Here is a 25866-nt window from a genome sequence, read left to right on the forward strand (position 1 = left end):
AAAGGACAAAAAGTTGTCTTCCTTAAAATATTGCCACCATTCCAAAATCATAGGAAAAAACCCTAAAAGGGCATAAGTACCCCCTGGTACAGCGGGATTTTAAGGGTGAAAATCCCGCTGTACTTATGCCCTTTTAGGGTTTTTTCCTGGAGCAATCCATCCAGGCAGAGTCTATCATTCTAAAGCATTGTTAGACCTGAGATATGGAGTCTAAATGTTTGGTAAGCTACTTTATTTGTATAAGGTGGCTGGTGCGCATTTGGTGTGAAGAGTTTGTATTCACTGTGGACTACCTGAGTTTGAGTGTAAAATTTTCACTAGGCCCTAATTTGATGATATTATGACTTACACACTCTTTATGAAATTATGCATATCATTAGCTGTAAACACATTGGCTGTAAGGTAAGTGATCCTGGGAAGTGTTTTGTTTACTAGATTGTGTGGAACATGATATGTGATTCTTTTGTTCAATGACACAACCACTCTAATGCCTTGTACACACGATCGGTTTTCCCAGTGGTAAAAAGTCCACTGGGAAAACCGAGAACCTGACAGAAAAACTGCGATTAGAGCTTTGGTCGGGAAACCCGGCCGTGTTTATGCTCCACCACAGGCCTTCCCCATAGAAAAGCTTCGGGAAAAAGACTGCCGGGAACATGTTCTCATTTTTCCTGCCGGGATTCCAAGTGGTTTTCCTGTCTGGAAAACTGCCATGAAGCATACACACGGCCAGTTTTCCCTGCCAAAAGCTGTCATGGCAGTTTTCCCAATGGGAAAACTGGTTGTGTGTACGAGGCATTAGAGTGTAATGACACAATGAATATAATTGTTCCCCACTAACCTACGCTCAGATTGTGCCGGGCCTGAGCATGCCTATGTCATCCAACTAAACCGTGCCCAAACCCACCTCTTTAAGCAGGCCAGGGCATGATAGAGAATGATCAGACTAGTGGAAGAGGACTTTGGGGGTCACACATGCTTGGGCATGGTACAGATCACCTAGTGTGAGTAAGCTCTTAGTGAATCACTATAGATTTAAGAAACTTTATAGCGTGTGAGGACCACATCAATTTATAAGGTGTAGGCACCCTCTGCTGCTTAAAATGACCTATGGTAGTTGTTGAATGAATTTATTTGTATCCAATGAACCCTTAAATTATAAACCTAGGTTATCCTCTTAAGGACCGGGCCTTTTCTGGCACTTAGGGCCAGATTCAGAAAGACTTACGCTGGCGTATCTACAGATACGCAGCATAAGTGTAGAGATGCGCCGTCGTATCTATGTGCCTTATTCTCAATACTAGATACGCCTGAATTCTGGCTTAATATGACCGACGTAAGTCTCCTACGCCGTTGTATCTTGGGTGCATATTTACACTGGCCGCTAGGGGCGCTTCTGTTGATTTACGCATCGAATATGTAAATGACCTAGATACGCCGATTCACGAACGTACTTATGCCTGTCGCTGTAATCTACGCCGTTTACGTAAGGCGTTTTTCCGGCGTAAAGATAAACCACCAAATAGCTGGTCTAAGTCATGTTAGGGTATGGACGTCGGAACTGCCGTCGCATTTTACGTCGTTAACGTAAGTCGTACCTGAATGGGGCTGGGCGTAGGTTACGTTCACGTCGTTGCCATTGAGCCGTCGTATCTTAGGGCGTAAATTCGACGTGATTCTGAGCATGCACGCGCATGCGCCGTTCGTTCGGGAAGTCATTTACATGGGGTCACGGCTAATTTTAATTCAACACGCCCACTACCTTTCTAATTTGAATTAGGCGGGCTTACGCCGGCCCATTTACACTACGCCGATGTAACTTAGGGAGCAAGTGCTTTGTGAATACTGGCCTTGCCTCTCTATTTTACATTGGCGTAACGCAAATGAGCTGCGCTACGCCCACTCAAATGTACGTTGTATGTTGCACGATATTTGGGCTGCGCTATTTCAAAGACAATTTTTGTGAAAAAAATACACTTTTAATTTGCAAAAAAACACAATACATAACCCAATCTTTTGTAAAATATAATGGATGATGTTATGCAACGGTGACAAATGACATACATTTTTACTATACATGGGCAGTGCTTTTCAAAGCCTTTACAAGTTACCTCTTTATATTTACAGAGGAGGTATAGTGCTGGAACTACTGACCCTGATCTCTCGTCTGTGGTCATACCTCACATGCATGGGACGATCACTGTTTGCATGCATGCGGGACCAACAATCGTATTTGTCTTTGCAAATTTGAGGGGGGACTTTTTTTTGTTATTATAATTTTATAATTTTTTTTACATTGTTGCTTTAATTTTTTTTATCACTTTTATTGCTGTCACAAGGAATGTAAACATCTCTTGGGACAGCAATAGGCATGTGGCAGGTATTTCTTTATGGAGGGATCTGGGGTCAATAAGACCCCAAATCCCACCTCTGTACTTAAAAGCATTAAAAAACACAAAAGTTGGTAGTTTAGAATGCATTTCATTATTTAAAAATGACACAGAAAAAAAACGGGTAAACCAGAAGTGATGTCATGTCATTGCTTATGGGTTACCATTACGGACAACCCATCAAAGCCTATCCCAGCTTTGTTAGGCTGTCCAGCCAGCCAGTGTTAGGCTGCCCAGCCAGCCAGTGTTGAAGAAAGATGATCCACAGACCAGTGGTTTCTCTTAAAAAATCTTCATGTTTATTAAAAAAAAACACAGTATACAACCGCATATATAATTAGTTGATGCGTTTCAGCTTATAAGGCCTTAGTCATGGCCAGTAGACATGCCTGCTGGTTGCTCGGGTCTCCCCGTGGGATGGGAGGGCTTGAGAGACCACGGAAGGTGGCGGGAAGGGGAGGCGTTCCCTCCTGCTGCTTTTGATAGCAGTCGAGCAGCTAGTTAGCCGGTTCGATTGATATTACAAAAGAGCCAACCGTTGGCTCGAAAAAGCGAGCATCACTCCAGTACAAACACTTGAAGTCAAATGACATACTAGGTACATGATTTGGTGGCAAGTGGTTAAACAGAAAACATTGACTTCTGTCTTATAGCGGTAAGCTAATTTCTTCAGCTATAACTCATCCTTAGCATTTAACAAAGATGAGCTCATCTGTCTGCTGCTTCTCCTTTCACTGTCTAGACTCTGGCTGGGAAGGAACAAGACCTATAATTGTTACTTAACTGGGCTAATCCCCTACTAAACATGGTTAGTTTGTGTTGCAGAGTTGTGTAATTTTCAGAACTGGTTGGACAGAAATACCAATTCTTTGGCTGGTAAAACAGCTCCAATATATCTCTTTCATTAAATAAATTAGTTGTTTGCCTGGAATTTAGCTTTAACTGTTAGAGTGCTATTATCTCAACAAATTGTTAAATATCCATTAGCATTTATTTGCATGTAGTCCATACATTTCCAACGAATAACAGGTGTTTGCAGTCACCTTCCCAGCATACCCGGTAAAATTATGGAGTCACTAATGCCATTATTCAGTTTAATAAGAGCCTAGGGACAGGTGCAGAGGAGAGATTTTCAGCACTAGTATTGCAGATTTTTTCCCCCCCTAGCAGATAGAAAGAGTTGGCAAGTTCTATTATTCATAAGTCTGCGTTCGTGTCTGCAGAGAGTGACAGCATTTGGAGTAACAAAGATGTATCCACTAAAACAGCTGCTGTTATTTTTTTGGTCCATACTTCTTGCAATAACCAAATCTGTAACATTGAAAGATTATTTCGCTTGTTATGATAATTGCATACAGTTATGGTAATATTTTAAAACAGTGTTTGCAATAACACGCTGAAAAAATATTAATGTCTTTAAGCCCAAATTTATATTTCAGCACTGGAGAGTTACTGGTAAATTGAATAACCCACCATCTTCTTTTATCTCTCAAGAACTCGAGCGAGCTGTTGATTTACAGGGAAGGAGATTTTAGCACAAAGCTTTCTACCACGATACTAAGAGAAACTGTTTTAGAGTCATAAAAAAAGAAGGGGGAAAGGCTGGTGCCATTGAAGTCGGCTAAAACATCTGATGGCCGAAACGTGTTGGCTTTTTTGACTGTTGTTCACATGCAATAATAAAACTATGTTTTAGCCGACTTCCGTGGTACTAGCCTTTCTCCCTGTTTTGCATGGATTATATGGAGGTTTGCAGAGACTTCCCAGGCTGAGTGTTCTTGAGGCTCACCAGACATTACACAAGAGGTACTAGCTCGGATGCAACTATTCCTGTTTTAGATTAATAACAAATCTGTTGCATTTAGTGCACTTTGACCCAGGCTAAATGCACTTCTGTTGATGTGCGTTGACATAACTTTTTGGAGTGATTTGCGGGGGTTTTTCACAGCAGGAGCCACACGTGACACATTGGTGTGAACTCTCCCTACTGGAAACAATTGCATAGGGTCTGTATTGTGCTGTGTTGCTCAACATAGCCCCTATGCAATAACAAGCTAAAGATGCTTTGTCTTCAGTACTGTGTCACTAGCCATAAATAACACCATACACAATTTGTTTTTACTGTTCTCCATTTTTATTTTGCTGTTTGCTTGGTCAATGTCAATATTTGAAACATGTTGAAGCCAAGCAACTAGCATTCTCCAAACCAAGTCAGTGACAGCCTACTTTTTTAACCACATACATTTTTTCACATAACTTTATCCCATAACCTTACCCTAAGAAGGCCCTTAGTGACCAGAGGCAATTGAAGCTTAGATGCCCAGACCACATCGAGCAGTGTCAATATGTGCCAGTTAACCTTACAATAGATCTATAAGTAATTTGTTTAGGCTGACAGCAGAGTTTGGGAACCTTAGCAATACACACAGATGTGCAATCCTAGGGGGACCACAATATAATTAACATTGTAGTGCAATGGGGTCTTGAGCTTGAGTCCTTAGTCTACAGTCACACACTCCCACCACACAAATTATATTGTATATTGAACAATGCTCATGTTCTCCACTAGACGTTTCAAGGACCAGTGGCTGGAGGTTCAGTACTCAGAATGAAGAAAACATCTCTCATTATTTTCCATTGTGTAGTGCATGATTGTATTTGTATCTGTGTTAGGACACAGATTAGTCTCTCACCTGTACCCGAGCATATACACCTCACTCACCAGTATCCATACCACCAGTAAAATGCCACTCTAGTATACAGAGCTCTCTAGCCAGTTTGACACCAGTAGGAATATGTGCATTAACCCAACAATGATCATTCTGAAGTATTTATGTATTAACCTCTCATTGATCATCAGCCACAGAAGAAACATTAATCACTCAGTCCGCCAGTTTATAAGCATTAACCCCTCAGTGATCTGTCTGCAGTATATGTGACCTGCCTCAAAAGCATGTGCATTAATTGCTTAGTACTAAATATTAATTGTGTGTGTACTACCTCTCAGAGACCTATCCAGTGTATAAGCAATAGCCCCCTTAGCACCCAGCCCCAGCTCAGGTGTGTTAACCCCTCAGAACCCATTTCTCTGCGTGAATGAAAAAATCCTAAGGCCTCATGCACATTGAACGTTTTTATAGCTGCCTTTTTTGGCTTCAGGCATTTTTTTTTGCAGCCAATAGACTCCCCAGTATGTTATCCTGTTAACATAGGGTTTTATAAAAAAAAATTTAGCAGGGGTGTTTTATGGCTGGGGAGAAAACCCCAGAACTAGGGGGTTTGGAGAAGAGTTTTTCAGCTGTAAAAACACTCTAACTCTGAAAAAAAGCTACAAAAACAAAAAATAAAAAGCCATTCAGAATTTATGAGCAGTTTTTGAGCCATAAGCTCGCTGAGAGGCTGAGGCGGCAATCAGTCCAGGCACCTGGCAAATCCAGCCTCCCAGAGTCGGGATGATGCGGTGCCTGGACTGACATTGGTGGCGTCAGCATAGAGCGAACTTTAGACCGCTCTCTGCTGAAAACTGGTCACAGGAGTGCACAATGAACTGCACTCCTGTGACCCAGAAGATAAGTCCAGCCAAATGAGCTTGGGCTGGACTCCCCATTTAAGATAGGTCTCAGCTGCACTGACAATGTCTTCAGAGCTCTTGAACACATTTTTACCTCACTTCCCAAACAAGCCCTTTTTAATTTGTCACAGAGGCAGTGGAATTGTGGGGCACAGTAAGGCATTATTCTGACATCACTAATACTACCACTTTTCACGCACTGTAAGGAGCATCTGCTTTGCATCTTGTTATTAATGAAGGACGCCTAAACACTCCAGTACAAGCACCATGGCACATTAAGTACTGGGCATACAAGCTGCTACATGCAGCAGTTTGAGCATGTTTTTCATTAACTACAGTAAAAAAAGAACATGTTTAGCAAAACCAAAATAGCACTGAAAAACTTTGCTTTTAGATGATCAAGAGGTATGTATAGACCCTAATATGAACAGATGACATATCTTCTGAGAGATTGTATTGCGCATATATTATATTTTACACTTATATAAAACAAACCTGAAACAATATGGCATGAAATGCAGCATAACTATGTTTGTTACAACATATAAGCTAAATTTTTACTAGCACAATCAGAAATGTTGCTCAGTGTTCTAGCTACCCCTCTCTCTCTCTCTCTCTCTGTTTGCTTTTTAGACAATCACTCAATGGATTGTCACAGCTCTCGAATAATGCACGACACAGAGAAGGATGATAACAATAACGATGAATACGATAATTATGATGAACTGGTAGCCAAGTCGTTGTTGAATCTTGGCAAAATAGCAGAGGATGCAGCATACAGAGCCAGGACTGAATCTGAAATGAACAGCAATACATCTAATAGCATGGAGGACGACAGTGACAAGAATGAGAATATGGGACGAAAGACAGAGCTTAGTTTAGACTTGGACAGTGATGTTGTTAGGGAAACTGTGGATTCCCTCAAACTGCTGGCACAAGGACACGGTGTAGTGCTTTCCGATAACCTCAATGATAGGAATTATGTTGACAATACTTCCCAGGAAGACTCAAGGAATATGAACTATTTAACGTTAGGAAAACCTATGAATAATGGACACGCAGAGAAAATGGTGGAGGAGAGTGATGAGGAGGTGTGCCTGAGCAGTTTAGAATGCTTACGGAACCAATGTTTTGACCTTGCACGGAAACTTAGCGAAACTAATTCCCATGATAGAAGCCAACAGCAAACTATGGGCATGAGATTGCCCAGAGCAGATGAAGACTATTGTGACCGAATACCAGAGAGGAATTATTCTGATATGATGAACTTAATGAGACTCGAAGAACAGTTGAGCCCTAGATCAAGAACTTTTTCTAGCTGTGCAAAAGAGGATGAATATAATGAAAGAGATGATGACACTACCTCCATCACCTCAGACAGGTCAGAAGAAGTTTTTGATATGACAAAGGGTAATCTGTCTCTGCTAGAAAAAGCCATAGCCCTGGAAAGTGAGAGAGCAAAGGCAATGAGGGAAAGAATGGCCATGGAAGCTGGGAGGAGAGACAGCATGAGACCTTGCGATGATCCAATGAGGCACCTCTCAGGGGAGGACAGACGGCCAAGGTCCACTGATGGCCATGTCAAAAAGCCATGTTATACTAAAGGTAACATTTTTTGCGTACATTTCTTAAGTATTGTAGTGGTGTTGTTTTCACATCCCCAAAACAGCTGAACGCTCATGAATATTGTTCACTTCACAAAAGAGCTGCTTCAAGGAAGGACACAATTTAGTGCTGGTCCCTGGATTGCTTTAAAATTTTAGAGAAAGCAAAGCAATAGTTACAGATGTCAATTGTTTTCAAGGGAAAAAGAACAGTGAAATTAGGATGATTTTGGTGTTTTTTTTAAGGGGCAATGGACTTTATATGGCTCTGGAGCATTACTGAAACTCCTTTCAACTGGAAAAGTTCTTGTGCCAAAGACAGCACCTTACTACTTTTTAAATGTTTATGTTTTTTTCTTTTCAAAGAAAAAAATACTGCAAGAACAAAAGCTAAATAAAACACACAAATACAAAGAACATTACATTAACTAAGCTAAATTACCATAAACCACTAAGCCCCCATGAAAAAAATCCCCTAAATGAATTTAAAAATTAGTATATTGTTTCTTTTTGTTCAAACAAATTTCACTTAAACAGCTGAATGAGTGAAATTGAAAGTGCAAGCCTCTGTTAAATTGTGTCAATGGACATTAATTTTGCAACAAATTTCTTTTTTTCTAAATTGGCAGGATCTGACAGATATTCAGACATTTGCTATTATTCCAGATTCAGCACTATGGGCAATATGTTTTGGTGAGTTCAGAGCAAATTGATCTGTTTGCCTCTTAACTAAAACAACCCTGGATATGAAAGTCAAAGTTACAAAAGGTAAACATTGCTTTGCATATTTTATTACTTAAAAATTTAAATTTGGTGGACATCTTCCAGAACACACAAACAAGTAGAAGCCATTTTGTGAAGTGGTAGGCCTCATTGAGAATATGATTGAGTTCTCAAATGGCTCCACCATTTGTAAGTCATGAAACAAGTTTAAAGATAGTTTTGATAAAAATAAGGTTGTTCATTACATTCATATGTAGTCATGCTAGCTAATGATAGATAATTGATGAATTACAATAATCAGCTTTTTATATTTATTGCTGAGAGTTTATAATGAGCCTTGATGTAGTATGCAGCTAAGAAGGAATGCTGGTCCAATTCAAGTGTCTTGCTGTGTGTGAGGTAAATGAATCTAGTGTCTCTAAATCACTTGCAACAATATGCAATTAATTCCTCTTAGATTAATTGACGATCCCATTAGCCCCTTTGAATGAGATATTTTCAGAGTCTGGAAGAACAATTGATACAGTCAGCAATTTAATTATAGAAAAACTTATTTTTTTTCTTCCTGGTGATGATCAGAAGAAATACATAGTTTAATCTCTTTTTTCAATAAAACTGTAAATCAGCTAAGTTGACTTGGTAAGCACAAAATGTGTGAACCAGCAGCTCCTTTCACCAATGGGCACAATGAAATAAGAGTGCATTTGCCTCCCTGAGAACAAAACAAAATTTGGGATGTTCCACCATTCGTCTTGGACAGAACCATTAGCTTCCCCAAGATTTTAAACATCTAAAAATGGGACAGTTTTACATCCTACCCTTTATTTCCCTATATATTGGCTTTACTACCCTTATTGGGATCACAGTTGAGGAAAGGGGAAAAAAAGTGCTGGACCTGTAGGGTTTTCTCATTGGTATTGCTATGTTAAAGCATTGATGTTGATGTAAATTATTTTTTTCCCGGGCAATCAGCTTATACACCCCAGAGGATTGTCACAGTCTCCTTGGCTCATAGTGTAATGTACCAAAAATTGAAATTGAAGCATCTAACCGCTGCTAAAAGGTTCAGATACATCTTTATTCCAATAAAAGGCCGAGTGGCAATCTAGAAAGTAGCCAACAAATTGGCTACTCTTCGGGTTGTCCCCCTGACATTTATTGGAATAAAGTTTTATCTGGACCTCTTAGCACAGTTTCATTTACAATTTTTGTTAAACTTATTCAGACGACAACACCTCTTTTGGCTAGCTCCATTATTTCATGGACTAAACTGTTTCAATATGGACATTTAGATAAGAACTATGTTCAAGAATATAGTTTTGCACACTGCCCCTGTATTCTTGGTAAGTTGGCTATGAGCTGCATATGTATATATCAAAATAAAACAAGTATTTACAGAAAGTGCTGGACACAAGCCAACATGGTATCACCTCAATTGAATTTAATTGAGTATTATATATATATTTATATGACTGTTCTTCTAGGGCTTTCTTTCCTAGTAATCACAAACAAAAGGGATTCAGGTGTCTAATGGGCTCTAAGTTGGATTATGAAACCAGCAGCTCAGTGCTTGTTTTTTGAAAAGTTTTAAAAAATGTCTTCCACATTCCCTGACTTCCTAAGTTTAACCTGGTCCTTAGACTAACTCTTGAGCTAACCCTGAAATAAAACCCTTAAACGAAAACTAAAGCATTTTTATATACTCTCTATTAATTGTGTTCAGAACTAAAAACATTATTTATTTGATAATTACTTTTATTTCTTTTTTAATATGGTAAATATGAAGCACAGAGTATGAATATTTCATACTTACACTTACAGCCAGTATACAAGCTCCAGGCAAATTTTAGGGAGCAGCTGTTGTGATAAACATACAGTAGATATGATTCAGAGGAGGGACTCCTGCCCCTCCTATTCTGCAAGCAAGAATGAAAACCATCAAAAGGCATATCTGATAATTGTACTGGCAGTTTCCAGTATTTAGTTGCTTTTCCTTTTGACAAGTTCTTATTTATATATTTTTAACAATCTTACATGTAGGCCATTAAAAAATTATAAAGGTAAAGTCAAACTATAACACTGCAACAGTTGTAGCAGCATTAAAAAAAATAAGTAAGCATACTGGCCATGTAGTAGCTTGTCCCAACCCCTACCATTGTCACTTGAGTTAGACTTTTGTTTTAAAATAAAAAGCATGTTATACGGTACTTACCTTCTCTGTGCAGTGGTTTTGCACAAAGCAGACCCAATCCTCCTCTTCTTTGGTCCTCCACCAGCACTCCTGGCTCCACCACCTCCCCGCCCCCACCGTAAGTGCCCACATAGCAATCCACATGCTATGTGAGTACTCGTGTATGCTTGCTTCCGAGCCCCGCTCTGGGCATCCATAAGATACCCAGAGTGGGACTTGGCCTGCCCTCTGCTCCCTCCCCACTGGCTATAGTTCACTGCATCAAGATTAAAAATATCCTCGGCTCTCGGGCACATCACTGGATCGAGATCGGCTCCTGTATGTGTTTGGGGGGGCTGCAGGGGAAGCTGCATTCGGAAAGGTAAAATGTTTTCTGCCTTTCCAACAACTGTATCAAGTGAATTAAGATAGAGGGCATAAAGGCACTGTTTCGTGATTACAAAGCCCAGCATGATTGAGAACAGTGTTATGTAAGCTTTCATATAGAACATGTATTTGTATGCAATCCAAAAAAATTAAAACAAAACATCTGTTTTTATACTTTCACAAAAAATTAAATAGGCCAAAACAATAATCATTTATTTTTAAACCTGAGGACATTATCTAACCCTTAACCTCACCCTAACCTTATTCCTTAACCCTTTACCTTAACCTTACCTAACCTACCGTATCTTTAACCTTACCCTTTAAAACCTAAATCTAAACTTAATTTATCACTTAGTTTAACATTCACCCCAATACACTAATCCTAACCTTAACCTAATCCCTTACACTAAGGTAATTGTATAAAATCCATACTTATATTGTAAAATTAACTTATCGGAAGCCAGTATTGACATTCAAGGTTTATTGGTTTAGAACGTGTTAGAAGGAAGCAGTGTCAAAATACTTTTGCCAAATACATACATAAAGTACCGTATATACTCGAGTATAAATCGAGTTTTTCAGACCTTTTTTTAGGGCTGAAAATACCCCCCTCGGCTTATACTCGAGTCAGTGTACCTGCATTCTTGACAGGCGTCCATCTTTTTTAAAGTCGCAGCTTCCTCCTGGGGTTCTGTTCCGTGATATGCATTTGACACTGTGTTCCGCCTATCATGGAGGTCCTCTCATCCTCGGATCATTTCCCAGCAGACACTGTGTTCAGTGTTCTGCCAATCATGGACGTCCTCTTGTCCGAGGATGAAAGCATGTCCGTGATTGGTGGAACACTGAACACAGTGTCTGCTGGGAAACTGAGTCCAAGGATGGGAGGACCTTCGTGATAGGTGGAACACAGTGTCAAATGCCTATCATGGAACGCCAGGAGGAAGCCGCGACTTTTAAAAAATGGATGCCTGTCAAGAATTTAGGTACTCGGGCACTGTGATATTGCAATGGGCACAGTGAGGTATGGCACAGTGAGACTGCAATGGGCACAGTGAGGCATGGCACAGTGAGACTGCAATGGGCACAGTGAGACTGCAATGGGCACAGGGAGGTATGGCACAGTTAGACTGCAATGGGTACAGTGAGGTATGGCACAGTGAGACTGCAATGGGCACAGTGAGCCTGCAATGGGTACAGTGAGGTATGGCACAGTGAGACTGCAATGGGCACAGTGAGGTATGGCACAGTGAGGTATAGCACAGTGAGGCTGCAATGGGCACAGTGAGGTATGGCACAGTGAGGCTGCAATAGGCACAGTGATGTTGCAATGGGCACAGTGAGGTATGGCACAGTGAGTCTGCAATGGGCACAGTGAGGTATGGCACAGTGAGGTTGCAATGGGCACAGTGAGGTGTGCAAATGGGCATTGTTGACCCTCGTTTCCGCTTACAGTAGCTGATGCGTTCTCACCCTAGTCTTATACTCGAGTTAACTTTTCCCATTTTTTTTTGTGGTAAAATTAGGTCCTTGGCTTATATTCGGGTCGGCTTATACTTGAGTATATACGGTAACTAATATTTTACATGCCAAAAGTTTTGTAATGCACACTTACTTGTCATTCACTCAACTATATTGTGCTTTATGGCACTGTGCCTTAAAAAGAAACAGAACTCTGGAAGAGGGGCCCAAAAAAGCAGACAGAGGGCAAAGGAATAGTCACAAATATTGCCTGTGGTCTCCTTGCAGCTGATCTTTTCCCATAACTGACTTCAAAGGGTTGATTTACTAAAGGCAAATAGACTTTGCACCGTGCAAAGTGCAGTTGCACTCTACAATTGCAGTTGCTCCAGAGCTTAGTAAATGAGGTAATACCCAATCTTGTGCAAGGAAAATAAAAAAAAATGCATTTTTGCCTGCACATGTTTGGCTGATAGAAGTCAGCAGAGATACTAAGCTCTGGGGCAACTGCTCTTGCAGAGTGCAACAACACTTTGCAAAGTGCACAGTCTATTTATCTTTTGTAAATCAACCCCAATATGCCATATTCTGCATTTTGTCTCTGTGTGGGATCGGCCACTTTAAAAGAAGCAGACTTTTGATTCTTCAAATCAGAGCTTCCACCAAGGAGAATAGTTAGCAGCACAATAGTAATCAGTGGCAGCTGGTGTTTTTTTAGGGGGGCGGCAAACAAGTACCCCCCACCCCAGGGTGGCCTCTGGCTTTAATCACATGCTTCAAAAAAACACATCCCCTATTGGAAGCCATAGTGCGGTGCCCTGTATGTAGATCAGGGGGCTGGACGCATGGATGGAGGGGTGGCACCCATATGCCCCTAATGGACAGGCCGCCACTCCAAATCTCTAACAGTGTGAGGCAGCAGTGCCCCAGATCTCACACTGTAGATATTCAGCTGTAGAAACAGGAGTGCCTAGGCACAATTACATACCAGGAAGTGCATTGCTATTTTACAGGAGGAAATCAATACAGAGGGTACATTTTTCAGAATACTACTTAGACTCAATTACTTTTGTGGATGTTCCAAATAACAGAGCAGTTCTTTACCTTTTTACATTCAGGTCCATTTTAATGATTTTGAAAATGTATTCAAGAAACAATCTTTACAGATTCTGAACCACTGCCCAGCCTCCTTTGGACTGGTTGTAAAGAACTCAACAACATTAAGAATGACTCACATAGGCTATTCTATTTAAATACATTCATAAATATGTTGGGGCTGTTTTAAGGGGTATTTCTTGTGCAAAATGAATTTTCATCTTGCAAGGGAATTTACCTTTAGCTTAATATAGGAGGTGAAACTCTGCTGACTTCAGTTATGCAATTGCGTGCATGGAAAAAAAAACAGTTTTTTTAATTTACTTGCGTGTAATTGGATATTGCTTGCAAGGGAGATGTTTACCATATTCACTAAGGTAAGTGAAAATTCCATTGAAAAATGAAAATTCACTTTGTAAAGTGTACATGCTGTGCTCTTTAGGTAAATAAACATCATAAAAAAAAATTGCACTTGTCACTTCTGAAATATTTCTAAAGAGACCTTCTCCGGCATCCTGCGTGTCCTGAATCGTGGGGTGCTAATACACAAAGAGCAATGCTTCCAATAGATGCCAAGAGCTGTCTTACTTCCTCCTGCCTCCTACACGTATCTACTGGCCAGCAAGGCCAAACATCATAAGAATACATACATGGTAGAGGAGGAAAACTAAGTGGGTATGCCTCTAACAGAGCTATTAAAACAGTAGTAAACCCAAAAGCAACCATTTTTTATAATGCAGCTTACCAATTCTTAGATGTGATGGCTGCATTCATTGTATTTTTTAGGCTCCATGTACACAGGCTTAAAAAAATTCCAGTTCCCTAGGCAGAAAGAGAACACTCATATAGAGGGTTTTTGTACATGCATTTGGGCACGCTTAGCATTTTTTTTCTGCCAGAAAACACCTCTCAAAAACGCAAAACAGAAGGGGTTTTTTTCTGTCGCTAAACACTGAGCTTAAAATATGCCTCTAAATGTCCTAATATGCGTGGACACATAGGATAGCATTGAGCTGCCTCTACAGACAAAACCCCTGTAGAAGCAGGGAATGTTAAGACCAGTGTGCATGGACCCTTTCTTTCCTTTATTTCAACCTGGTTATCATGACAGCCGTTTTTCAACAGAACAAACTCTTCTGCAAACATAGCAGTTATGCCGCATACACATGGTCGGAATTTCCAATGGAAAAAGTCAGACGGGATTTTTTCATCAGATATTCCGGCCGTGTGTATGCCCCATTGGACTTTTTTCATCAGAAATTCTGACGGACTTAGAAAGAGAACATGTCTATTCCTATAGGAAATTCCGTTCGTCTGTATGGAATTCCAACGGAGAAAAAAACACGCATGCTCGGAAACAATTCGACGCATGCTCAGAAGCATTGAACTTCATTATTCTAGACTCGTCGTAGTGATGTACGTCAACTCGTTTTTGACTGTCGGAATTTGGTGTGTCCGTGTGTATGTAAGACAGCTTGAGCGGAATTCCGTCAGAAAAACCCGTCGGAGTTTATTAAACTCCGACGGGAAATCTGATCGTGTGTATAGGGCATTAGAGCATTGAGACAAACCATTTACAATTGACAAGGGTGCTTACAATGGTCATCCTTTATATCTTTATGTGAAACCTTTATTCCAAATGTAAAAACACTGTTGCTGCAACTGCTTAAAAAGTTTGAGCTGGAACTTGGCTTCCATGTGTTAGTGTATCTATATCTACTAGTACATCTAACACTCCACTCCCCCTAGGCAATTTTGCTGTCCAAAGGTGCGCCTGTGCTCCTTCCTCCAGAGTATAGGCATTCTAATACAAAAGGTGTGTTACTGGCCAGATCACCATGTAAAAACAGAGGGACATAGGAAAACGAATTCAGCCAATACATCTGATGATTGTTAAGTTGCAATATATTACATTGTGGTTTTTGGTTTGATATTGCTTTAAGGGTCAAAACTAGCAAGTTGGAGCACCTTGGGGCTTAGGCACATGAAGAAAATAATTTAAAGCCATTTGAAAAGCATTACAGAATGCACTTTATTCACTAAATCCTCTTTTATTTATTAGCCAAAGTTCTTCTAACTGCTTGCTGACTCACTCACAGTAATTATACTGCAAGTGGGCAGCATCTGCAGGTACCGCAATGTACTGGTACACACATGCAGTGGATAGAGCGGATCATGACGCTCGGTACTCAGCCACTGTTAGCAGCCGGGTATCATGTGATTGCCATAATTGGTCATAGCGATCTCATGATTACAATGTAAACAAAACAGCCAAAAATGGCTTCCATTCATGACTGTTTTGCCTAATATTGTGATGCTGTGTTTGGCCCATATGGTACATGGGTCAATCACAGCACCGTGTACCATGTGATTAGCTGTAGCCAATCACAACACTAATATTTTCAGTATTATTTCACTTATATAGCAAAATAATAAAAAAAAATTATGGTGATTAAAAAACACCAAAATAAAGCTCTATTTGTGTGAAAATAAATAAATAAAACATTTAGGAAACAGGGTTGCATGGCCATGCAATTTCCAGTTAAACTAGCACAGTGCTGAATGGAAAATATGCCCAGGTCTTGAAGGGAGTAAAATCTTCTGGTGGTCAAGTGGTTAAAGTGGTTGTAAAGTTCAGACATGAAATATGAACAAAGCATATCCCTCTATAGTGTGTACTTACACTATATACTCAATTAAGAGCGCTAAGTGTCATTTCTGTCTGCTGCTTCATTCCTCTGCTATGAGATTGAATCACTTCTGACAAGGTTTCCTGAGGGACCTCCAGCTGATTGACAGCCTCAGCTCTGTTCCTGTGTGCTGTGTGAAGAGGTGTGTTCCCTCCAATCAGATTTTAGAGCTCCTCTCATTGAGCTCTGCAGGGTGTACCTTCAGCTCTCTGTCCATTTTTTCTGACAGGTTAGGCAAGCTTTATAAATTTTGGACTTTCAACGGATGTAGACAAAAGAAGACTGCAGACAAACAGGTCTAACTTATGTAGGTGTATTTGTTTCATCTTTGTGTATTACGGGAGGCCAGTCACTTTACTGGGTATATATAAGGGTTTACAACCACTTTAAGGCTGACTTGCCCTTTGACTCTTTATACTACTTGAAGGTTGGTAAGACTTTAGAAGAGCTAAACTCACCCGGCAATTGTTCAGGGTCTCAAACCTAACCTCATTCGATCTGTCATGGCAACCGGCACATGCAAACATAGGCTGTACTTTCTACTATAAACTAAGATCCTAATAACTTCAGTTATAAACAAGGTTGCTGCCTGATACCTTCACTACGTTCTCTCTCTCTCTGCAGAATATAATTTTCTGAAAAGGTCTTCAATGATATTTCTGCCTTTTCACACTGCTACAGCCATGGTAATCATTAGTCATCAATTCTAGACATGTTTACAAAAGCTCTAACAGCATCATGATTTATCAGATTTGCATCAATAGAAAGGTAACGATGGAGGAAATGTGCCCCGATAGAGCTGTAGACGGATGGATAATGATGTAAGATAGGGACAGTGACTACACATTAATTATCCTTTGATGGCAAGGTAGTGGCAGTGATTTGAGATGCAAGTCATGATGTGTCTTAGGTAAGGATCGATAGCAATTTCTTCCTTAAATGCAATTCACTTGTTCCCTTCCTTGCTGGGCAGCGCACACTGAGTGTAATTCAATAGTGTCAAGAGTGGTAAAGGCAAAAGTATCATAAAAAGAATATCTTGTATTCTGTTCTATAGTTTGTCTGATAGTAGAAGTAGTATAGTATAGTATCTCTTACTGTAATTTTGTGTAAGCAACGGATGAGGTTAAGAGCGTTATACATTTTGCTATGTTTAATTTTCTCATCAGGCTCTGATATTGTTTTTACAAATTTTATATATTCAAAAGGAACATTAATTTTTAGCACTTGAGATCTTGCACATCATATCTTAAAAGCCATACATGTTTACTCACTTTGGGGTTGATTTACTAAAACTGGAGCGTGCGAAATCTGGTGCAGCTGTGCATGGTAGCTAATCAGCTGCTAACATCAGCTTGTTCTATTAAAGCGGGGGTTCACCCCAAAAAAATGTTTTAACATTACATTCAGCCGAGTTGTCAGAATGCTGTTTTTTGTTTTTTTTTTTATTGCCGTACATACCGTATTTTCACCGCAGCTTCCGGGTATGTAATCTGCGGGACTGGGCATTCCTAATTGATTGACATCCTTCCGACCGGCACATACAGCGCATCATGAGTTGCCGAAAGAAGCTGGACTGCGAGTCGGCTCTATACGGCGCCTGCGCACCAACGTTCGGCTTCTTTCAGCAACTCGTGACGCGCTGTATGCGCCGGTCGGAAGGAAGTCAATCAATTAGGAATGCCCAGTCCCGCCGATTACATACCCGGAAGCGGCGGTGAAAATACGGTATGTACGGCAATAAAAAAAACAGCTGATTGTCATTCTGACAACTCGGCTGAATGTAATGTTAAAACATTTTTTTTGGGGTGAACCCCCTCTTTAAGCTTTGACAAAAAACCTGGAAGATGGTTTTCTATGCAGAGTTGCACCAGACTTTGAACTCTCCAGATTTAGTAAATCAACCCCAGTGTTATTTATAAAAGACATATTGACAACATGTATACACAATAAAACAAAAATAGGAGTTTCTGTACATCAACATACAATATACAATCACTGACATTGTGAGCTAGCATATTAGATTTTAATAAACAATTCCAAGATTTTCACAAGACAATTGTGATAAGCTTCACAGACAGGATTCACTTCTTCAGGACCAAAGTAATCAGCAATTCCCATATAATTGTAGTCAGTTGTCATTGTGCCAAAAACATATATTAAGCATATACATATTTGTGTACAAAAAAACACAAAAGTGTCTTCTCAAATATGCAAAAGTGCCATACAAAATGGAGATATTCTCTTTCCCAAGGCCGCATATTTGACTATAGACAAATGTTGAGTACCAAAACAAAAAACAAAATAAAAAATTAAAGGGTGTAAAAATTCGATAATGTGTAAGATGTTTTTTTTTTCTCTAAATGGATAGATATATCACAAAAATATAGATATATATTTATATAAATATATCACAAAAATATAGATATATCTAATTAGATATATATCTATATAGATATATCACAAAAATAACCATTTAGAGAAAAAAATCCTACCAACCAGCCACATTATCAAAGAATCACCCCCTAGAATGTCACCAGTGGGTTCTATTAATAGCAGGGAAATGATCCTTGACAGCCATCCTGCTTCCTCTCAGAATTTTTAACCACTCCCTCAATATTCAGTAGGTAGAACCAGCATTTGTGCGCCAGCATATGCTGCATTCCAAGCTGGAAAACATGTATTGCACCTTCACATTATTGACATCACTGGCAACCCCCATCTACCAAGAGATGCAGCCAAAAAAGAAAAAAGGGCTCCCTGGACTAAAGTTTTCAGTTCAACTACAGAAACAAACCTGCAAAGAAAAAGCACAAACACCCACAAAACCAAAAGGGCAAAAAAGAAAAATGTAAAAAAATAATATTAAACAGAAAAAGGGGAAACGCTGAAATTTAAACAAGACAAACACATAATAAGAAAAAAAACAAAAAACAACCAAACACAAGGTGGACAGTAAAGAATAACAATAAGAGATTTACATATAGGGGGCCCACATTGTAATAAAACATTAATAAGGAGGTGCATATACATAGCATTGTTCAACAATATTCATAAAGAGATAGATTGAGAAAGGCTACTGCATTATGTATTAGTTGAATACTGTTCTTTTGTGTTCTTTCAGTATGACACAAAACTGATATGTTAATTTAAACCTGGGTTCACGGTTGATTTGAACTGGTAAATCCACTTTGTTTCAACTTAAAGAGTTTTTTTCTAATCAAAATCCCTTCCCCTGGGACCTGGGTAAATTCCTTCCAAAGCTACAAAAAACACCCACTCTTGATAATTATACAGTCGTGCAAAATGCCTCAGTGTTTGGAGGTTTCTATTCACAACAGTCTGTATGTGGTCATACTTTGTTTCCAAAATGGTCTCTTTAGTTTTCCAATAAAAAAAAGCTCTACATTTACAGTAGATAAATCACTCCAATAGTGTTTCAGTGTTTACATATAGGGGGCTCACATTGTAATAAAACATTAATAAGGAGGTGCATATACATGGCATTGTTCAACAATATTCATAAAGAGATTGAGAAAGGCTACTGCATTATGTATTAGTTGAATACTGTTCTTTCATAAGAATGACACAAAACTGATATGTTAACTTAAACCTGGGTTCACGGTTGATTTGAACTGGTAAATCCACTTTGTTCCAACTTAAAGAGTTTTTTTTTTATCAAAATCTCTTCCCCTGGGACCTGGTTAAATTATTTCCAAAGCTGGAAAAAACATCCACTCTTGATAATTATACAGTCGTGCAAAATGCCTCAGTGTTTGGAGGTTTCTATTCACAACAGTCTGTATGTGGTCATACTTTGTTTCCAAAATGGTCTCTTTAGTTTACCAATATAAAAAGCTCTACATTTACAGTAGATAAATCACTCCAATAGTTTGGCAGTATTTCATACCACTGGGCAAAATCAATGTTTGTTGATTATTAATATATTTGCAGTAAGGTTATAGACCAGATTTTAAGGTGCTCTTGGGGTAATGTCTACATGGGTCATCGTTATTGTTTCAGTATAATGATATGGAATAAGCTCATCATGCATTAAAGTATTTATTTTACAGTACATGTTATACTGATGTAATATAGTTACATGGTTTCATAATAGATAAGGTTGGATAAGGCCATGGGCACAGGACTATCTAGTTGAACATGTGTATCTATGTCTGTGTGTGTGTTCTTGTGTATGCCAGTTTGAGTCTTCTTAGAATATACAAAGCCCTGCGCATATATAGTGCTAATTGAGGTGGACCTCAAGAATTCTTTTGAATCTGTTAAGACATCTAGATAATGCAACTATCTGGGGTTGCACATTGTGCTGCTCTAACCTGTTTTTGAACATAGTTATTTTTGTACAATCTTTGACAAGTGCTGGACTCAATATGATAAAGAGGCTATTATAACTGAATTACAGGATTGACCCAGAACGAAGACATTATATGGCCAAAAGTTTGTGGACACCTGACCAACACACCACTACAATTTTGCTCGACACCAAATTCCAAAACAAGAAGCACTAATGTATGAGCCCCCCCCCCCCCAGTCTTTTGGAAGCTGTTATAGCTGCAAAGTGGGTTGGGGACTTGATTTTGGAGGGTGACTGTAGTCATTTGTGTTCATTCAGCTGGAAGACACTATGTGATGCCAGGTACTGAAGCTGGACAAAAATATGTTTCATCAGCTTATTTAAATCAGCTTTTCAATTCACCCCAAAGGCCTCTATCACACTGATGTGGTACGGTTTGACCACACCTCGGATGAAGCGCATGGGTTTGTTGCAGGTTAGCTGCACTTTTCCAATGACTTCAATTATTTCCTGTCATTACACTGTGCTGCACCTGCAGTGTGTTAGAGGTCTTAAGGTCAGTACTCTGTGCAAGCCACTCAACTTCTTCCATGCCAACCTGATCAAAAACATGCCTTTATGGACCTTGCTTTGTGCACAGATACATAGGCTTGCTGGAACAGAAAAAGACCTTCATCAAAGGTGTCCACAAATTTGGCTATATAGTGTAATTCAATCATATTTAACCACTTAAGGACCGCCTCCTGCAGATATACGTCGGCAGAATGGCACGGCTGGGCACAAGCACGTACCTGTACGTCCTCTTTAAGTGGCAAGCCGTGGGTCGCGGGCGCGTGCGCGGCACATGCCCACGACCCGCTCCCAAGCTCCAGTCCCAAGCTCCATGACCGTGGCCACGGGACCCGCGGACCCGATCGCCGCCTTCATTGATCGTGTGTTCCCTAAAATAGGGAAACACGATCAATGACATCACACATCCAATCCCGCCCCCCTACAGTTAGAAAAACATATGAGGTCACACTTAACCCCTTCAGCGCCCCCTAGTGGTTAACTCCCAAACTGCAATTGTCATTTTCACAGTAAACAATGCATTTTTACAGCATTTTTTGCTGTGAAAATGACAATGGTCCCAAAAATGTGTCAAAATTGTCCGATGTGTCCGCTATAATGTCGCAGTCATGAAAAAAATTGCTGATCGCCGCCATTAGTAGTAAAAAAAAAAATAATAAAAATGCAATAAAACTATCTCCTATTTTGTAAACGCTATAAATTTTGCGCAAACCAATCGATAAACGCTTATTGCGATTTTTTTTACGTCTTTTTTATGTCTTAAGTGGTTAGGCAGTAAGTGAATCACTCATGGGCTTTAGGACTTCAGGGAAGAGTATTCTTTGTTCCATTATACTCTCACCACAACATCCCAATCACTAACTTACTGCTGCTGTTTCTATGACATAAGTATGCATAAGTTTCATAAAGAAACACTGTGACCCATTCATAATATGAGTGGAACTAATTCTGCCACTGATGTTTCTGAAAAATATTGCTGGATGATCGTATCTTCTTAAAATTTGTTTATTCCCAATATGAAAATCTCTTGTTCACAACGGAACAGGGGTTGTAGTTGCGAACAGACAGGAAAGACCAGAAAAGATTATTTACAACACAAGCTGACAGTTTTCCCACTCTCTGTGACCCTACTAGCTAGTGGCACATGCCAGGTATGGACTAAACAGGAGAGATGAGAAGATTACTGCACAGCAGAGTAATGTTCCATCAGGCAGCTTAGGAGTAGGGGGTGGGGCACAGCCTGTCATGCTCCCTTTTCCTCCTGAATTGGTAGATTGCAGGAATTGCCTTCTGTGCAGAATAACGGTGCTGACCAAAGATCTTCTGATCAAAATAATAGTGGCTGGGTACCTTCCACTGTGCTATAGCATAGGCCACAAAAGGCCAATTGGCAGTACAATAAAAAAAATGGCTGCTATGGACCCTTGAGCAGGAGGCAAAAAAGGCTATATTAGGAGTCCAGACAAATATCTGGTTTGTGCCCATGAAGTGGATGAGGAAAAAAGGGAGCATCGGCAGGTCCAAAAACACGGCCAATATTTGCCCAAGAAGGAGGAAAAGGCTGCATTAGTAGTCCAAACAATTGGCTGATATGCAGCCTTGAGGTGTTGGAAGAGGAGTAAATGGGTGCAATAGCAGCAGTTCCACCTTTGGCTGCTATTCACCTTTTAAGATAAAGGAGTGCATGCATTTTGCTGCATACTTCACTTATTGAGGTGCTGCCCCTGTGGTGCATTGGCCATGTGTTTCCTTGGAATGGCTAGTACTTTTACCGCAGCTGCTACACTGAAGGCAGACTACATTGATGCTGTTGGCAACAGATACATAAAGAAAGTCTCACACTGCAGAGCTCTTTCAATTTGCTGCTTATGCAAGTACACTCATACCATCCTACAGCTAGCCAGTTGCTATCAAACATATATTTTAGAGATACATGGATGGGGGGTTCGACAAATGTGGGTCTGTGTTTTTGAAGTGTTTTTGTTAACTCTAGTTTGACATTTTATTAAACGTTTAAGACAATGCAGTGTGGTACTGTGAAAAAAAAGTTCACAAACTATATTATAAAAACTGGCTAATCTGTATGATGATGAGGGCTTCAACTTTATATATATTTTTTTTTACTGTGAATAGCTTTTAGGTCTGTTCAATTCAGACCTATTACCACTGAATGAAAAATCAGGTACCACAACCAAAACTACTTAAAATTCCTTTAAATTGGAATGAATCAGCTTAGTGTGCTGCTGCTGTATTTACATAAAGCTAAAGGTAAAATATGGATTACACATGTAAAATATGTGATAAGAGAATGTGACGTCACTGGCGCTGTCCGTGTAAATTGGACTGTTCCATAGCACCACATACTGTGTAAAGGAATCTCCCATGTTAAAGGATTTGTGTTTTTCCCATGTTGCCCTTGAAGTCACATTAAAGGAGAACCCCCCTCTCCGCTGTATGATATTTTTAACTTTTTTTGTCTTTGTAGATGTCCTTTTTGACATTCCCTTCCATATCAGCCTTGAAAATGGCCAGAATTTTGTTTGAAGATCTCCCCTGTAGACTTCAAATAGAGTTTAGGTTTAAGTTTGAAATGTTTGGATTGCATAATGGGTTCAGTGAACACCCCATGAACTGAACCCAGACACATTTGATCATCTCTAAGTAAAAAGCAGATCTTTTATTGGTAAAGATCAAATATGGCTGCCCCCACGCACATATACTGTATATTTGGAAGCCATGCACTGAAACGATAAAGACATTCATAAGTTAAAAGGACTCAACGTATGCTGAAAATGTATTGCTTGGTCTCTGCCTGATCCATCCCTTGAGCCTGTTACTTGGTCAGTGGCTGTGCACATCACTTTAAAAAGTAATTTCTTAATAAATATTCAATTTTTTTAACCTAATACGCCTTCAAAGTCCATCATATGTCTTATACATATATGTATTTCCATATATATGTGTATATTCTTCTGCAACTTTAAAAAACAGTTTTAGAGGAGGGAGAGAACTTGACCAATTGCTATTTTTATAGGAAAAGTAGACATTGCATATCACTTCTTGCCTGTATCAAATAAAAGGTTGTTAGGAGTTAAGGGGGTTCATTGCAGAGAAACAGTTATATGTGATTTGTTTTTTATACAGGAGTTAATGTGTTGGGTATGTTAGTTGTAGGACATATATGGAGGTTAGAGATGTGAAGTCTGGAGCAGTGGGTATTGGATCAAATCTCGGGAACCCTGGCTTTACCTTGTACTTGGGCCCAGGTATGTAAGACTATGCCTTTAGTAATGAGAATACAGTACCTTGCCTTTGTAATTATACTTTTCAGCAATCTTTTGGTCATTGTCTATTACACATAATTTTCCATGGAAATAAACACCCATTTGAACAAAATCCACAATAGAAATTACATAAACATTCAGCCCTAGTAGAGGTCTAAATAAAGTAGGATGTTTTTTTTTTTTTTAATGCACCATCACAAAATGTGTTTTTCCTAACAGGTCGATAAGAAGATGCTGTAGAGAAAAAGGAAAGTGTTTTTAATGAGCCCACTCTCGGTGCAGGTGGCCTTGTGCTTTTATGCAGTATGTGCAGAACGCCAAGTCTTTGTACCTGCACAGAATGAAGAGAGTGAAGCCTGAAAGGAACTGTGAAATTTAACACTTCTGTTTTTTTTTTATTATCCACAAGACTGATGAGACTAGGCTCTGAGTCGGCAGGGGAGCCATGCATTGTAATGAACCACTTCCCACTCACATGTCTGAATTACTGTGCCCTGTCTGAGATGAATACAAATTGCTCCAAATTCTCGTTGGTCAGTGATTTTATATGAACTCATGGATATAAGATATTAATTATAATAATATCCCCCTCCCCCTCAAATAGATTGACTTTCCATCATCTTTTTTAAACCCAAATCTTTATTAAGAAAACAGGAACAGAATAGTTTGCTGCAATCACATTTGAAAGTAGAGATGAGCAAATCAATTCTCCAGTTTTAGGTTTTGACTGTTTCATGTCTGAGGACTACTTGCTTATATCAACCATTTCCTGTGTGCTATAGTCTTCTTCCACCAGCCATGTGCTGGGCATAGAAGTAGGTGTTCTTGGGTATTAGGCTTCTTCTTAGGTTTCTTTACTATGCTTTTTCAATTGGTGATGCCCTCATCAGGACATTTTGAGCTTTGTATTTGCCCCTCGTGTACAGTATCTCACAAAAGTGAGTACACCCCTCACATTTTTGTAAATATTTTATTATAACTTTTCATGTGACAACACTGAACAAATTAGACTTGCGAGGGTTCAGCTTGTATAACTCAACACAAAAGTGAGTACACCCCTAAGTAAAAATGCCCAAATTGGGCCCAAATAGCCATTTCCCTACCCAATGTCATGCGACTCGTTAGTGTTACAAGGTCTTAGGTGAGCAGGTGTGTTAAATATGTGTTATAGCTCTCACTCTCTCCTACTGAACCTCATGGCAAAGAACGCTCTGAGGATCTGAAAAAAATAATTGCTGCTCTATATAAAGATGGCCTAGGTTATAAGAAGATTGCCAAGACCCTAAAACTAAGCTGCAGCATGGTGGCCAAGACCATACAGCAGTTAAACAGGACAGGTTCCACTCAAAACAGGCCTCGCCATAGTCGACCAAAAAAGTTAAGTGGAAAAAAAAAAAGTTAAGTGCACGTGCTTAGCGTCATATGCGGAGATTGTCTTTGGGAAATAAGTGTATGAGTGCTGCCAGCATTGCTGCAGTGGTTGAAGGGGCGGGGGCGTCAGCCTGTCAGTGCTCAGACCATACGCCGGGGACTGCATCAAATTGGTCTACATGGCTGTTGTCCCAGAAGGAAACCTCTTCTAAAGATGATGCACAAGAAAGCCCAA

The 25866-nt window shown here is 39.7% G+C and overlaps 1 protein-coding gene across 1 annotated transcript in view; it reads left to right on the forward strand.

The window, feature by feature from the left end:
* Positions 1-25866, forward strand: part of MYT1L (myelin transcription factor 1 like) — a 639239-nt gene that overhangs the window by 505042 nt on the left and 108331 nt on the right. The window contains 1 exon segment of the mRNA XM_040348666.1: positions 6595-7566. Coding sequence (XP_040204600.1) covers positions 6595-7566 — 972 coding nt within the window.

Source organism: Rana temporaria, chromosome 4 (assembly GCF_905171775.1).
Source record: "Rana temporaria chromosome 4, aRanTem1.1, whole genome shotgun sequence".
In the NCBI taxonomy this organism is placed as follows: Eukaryota; Metazoa; Chordata; class Amphibia; order Anura; family Ranidae; genus Rana; species Rana temporaria.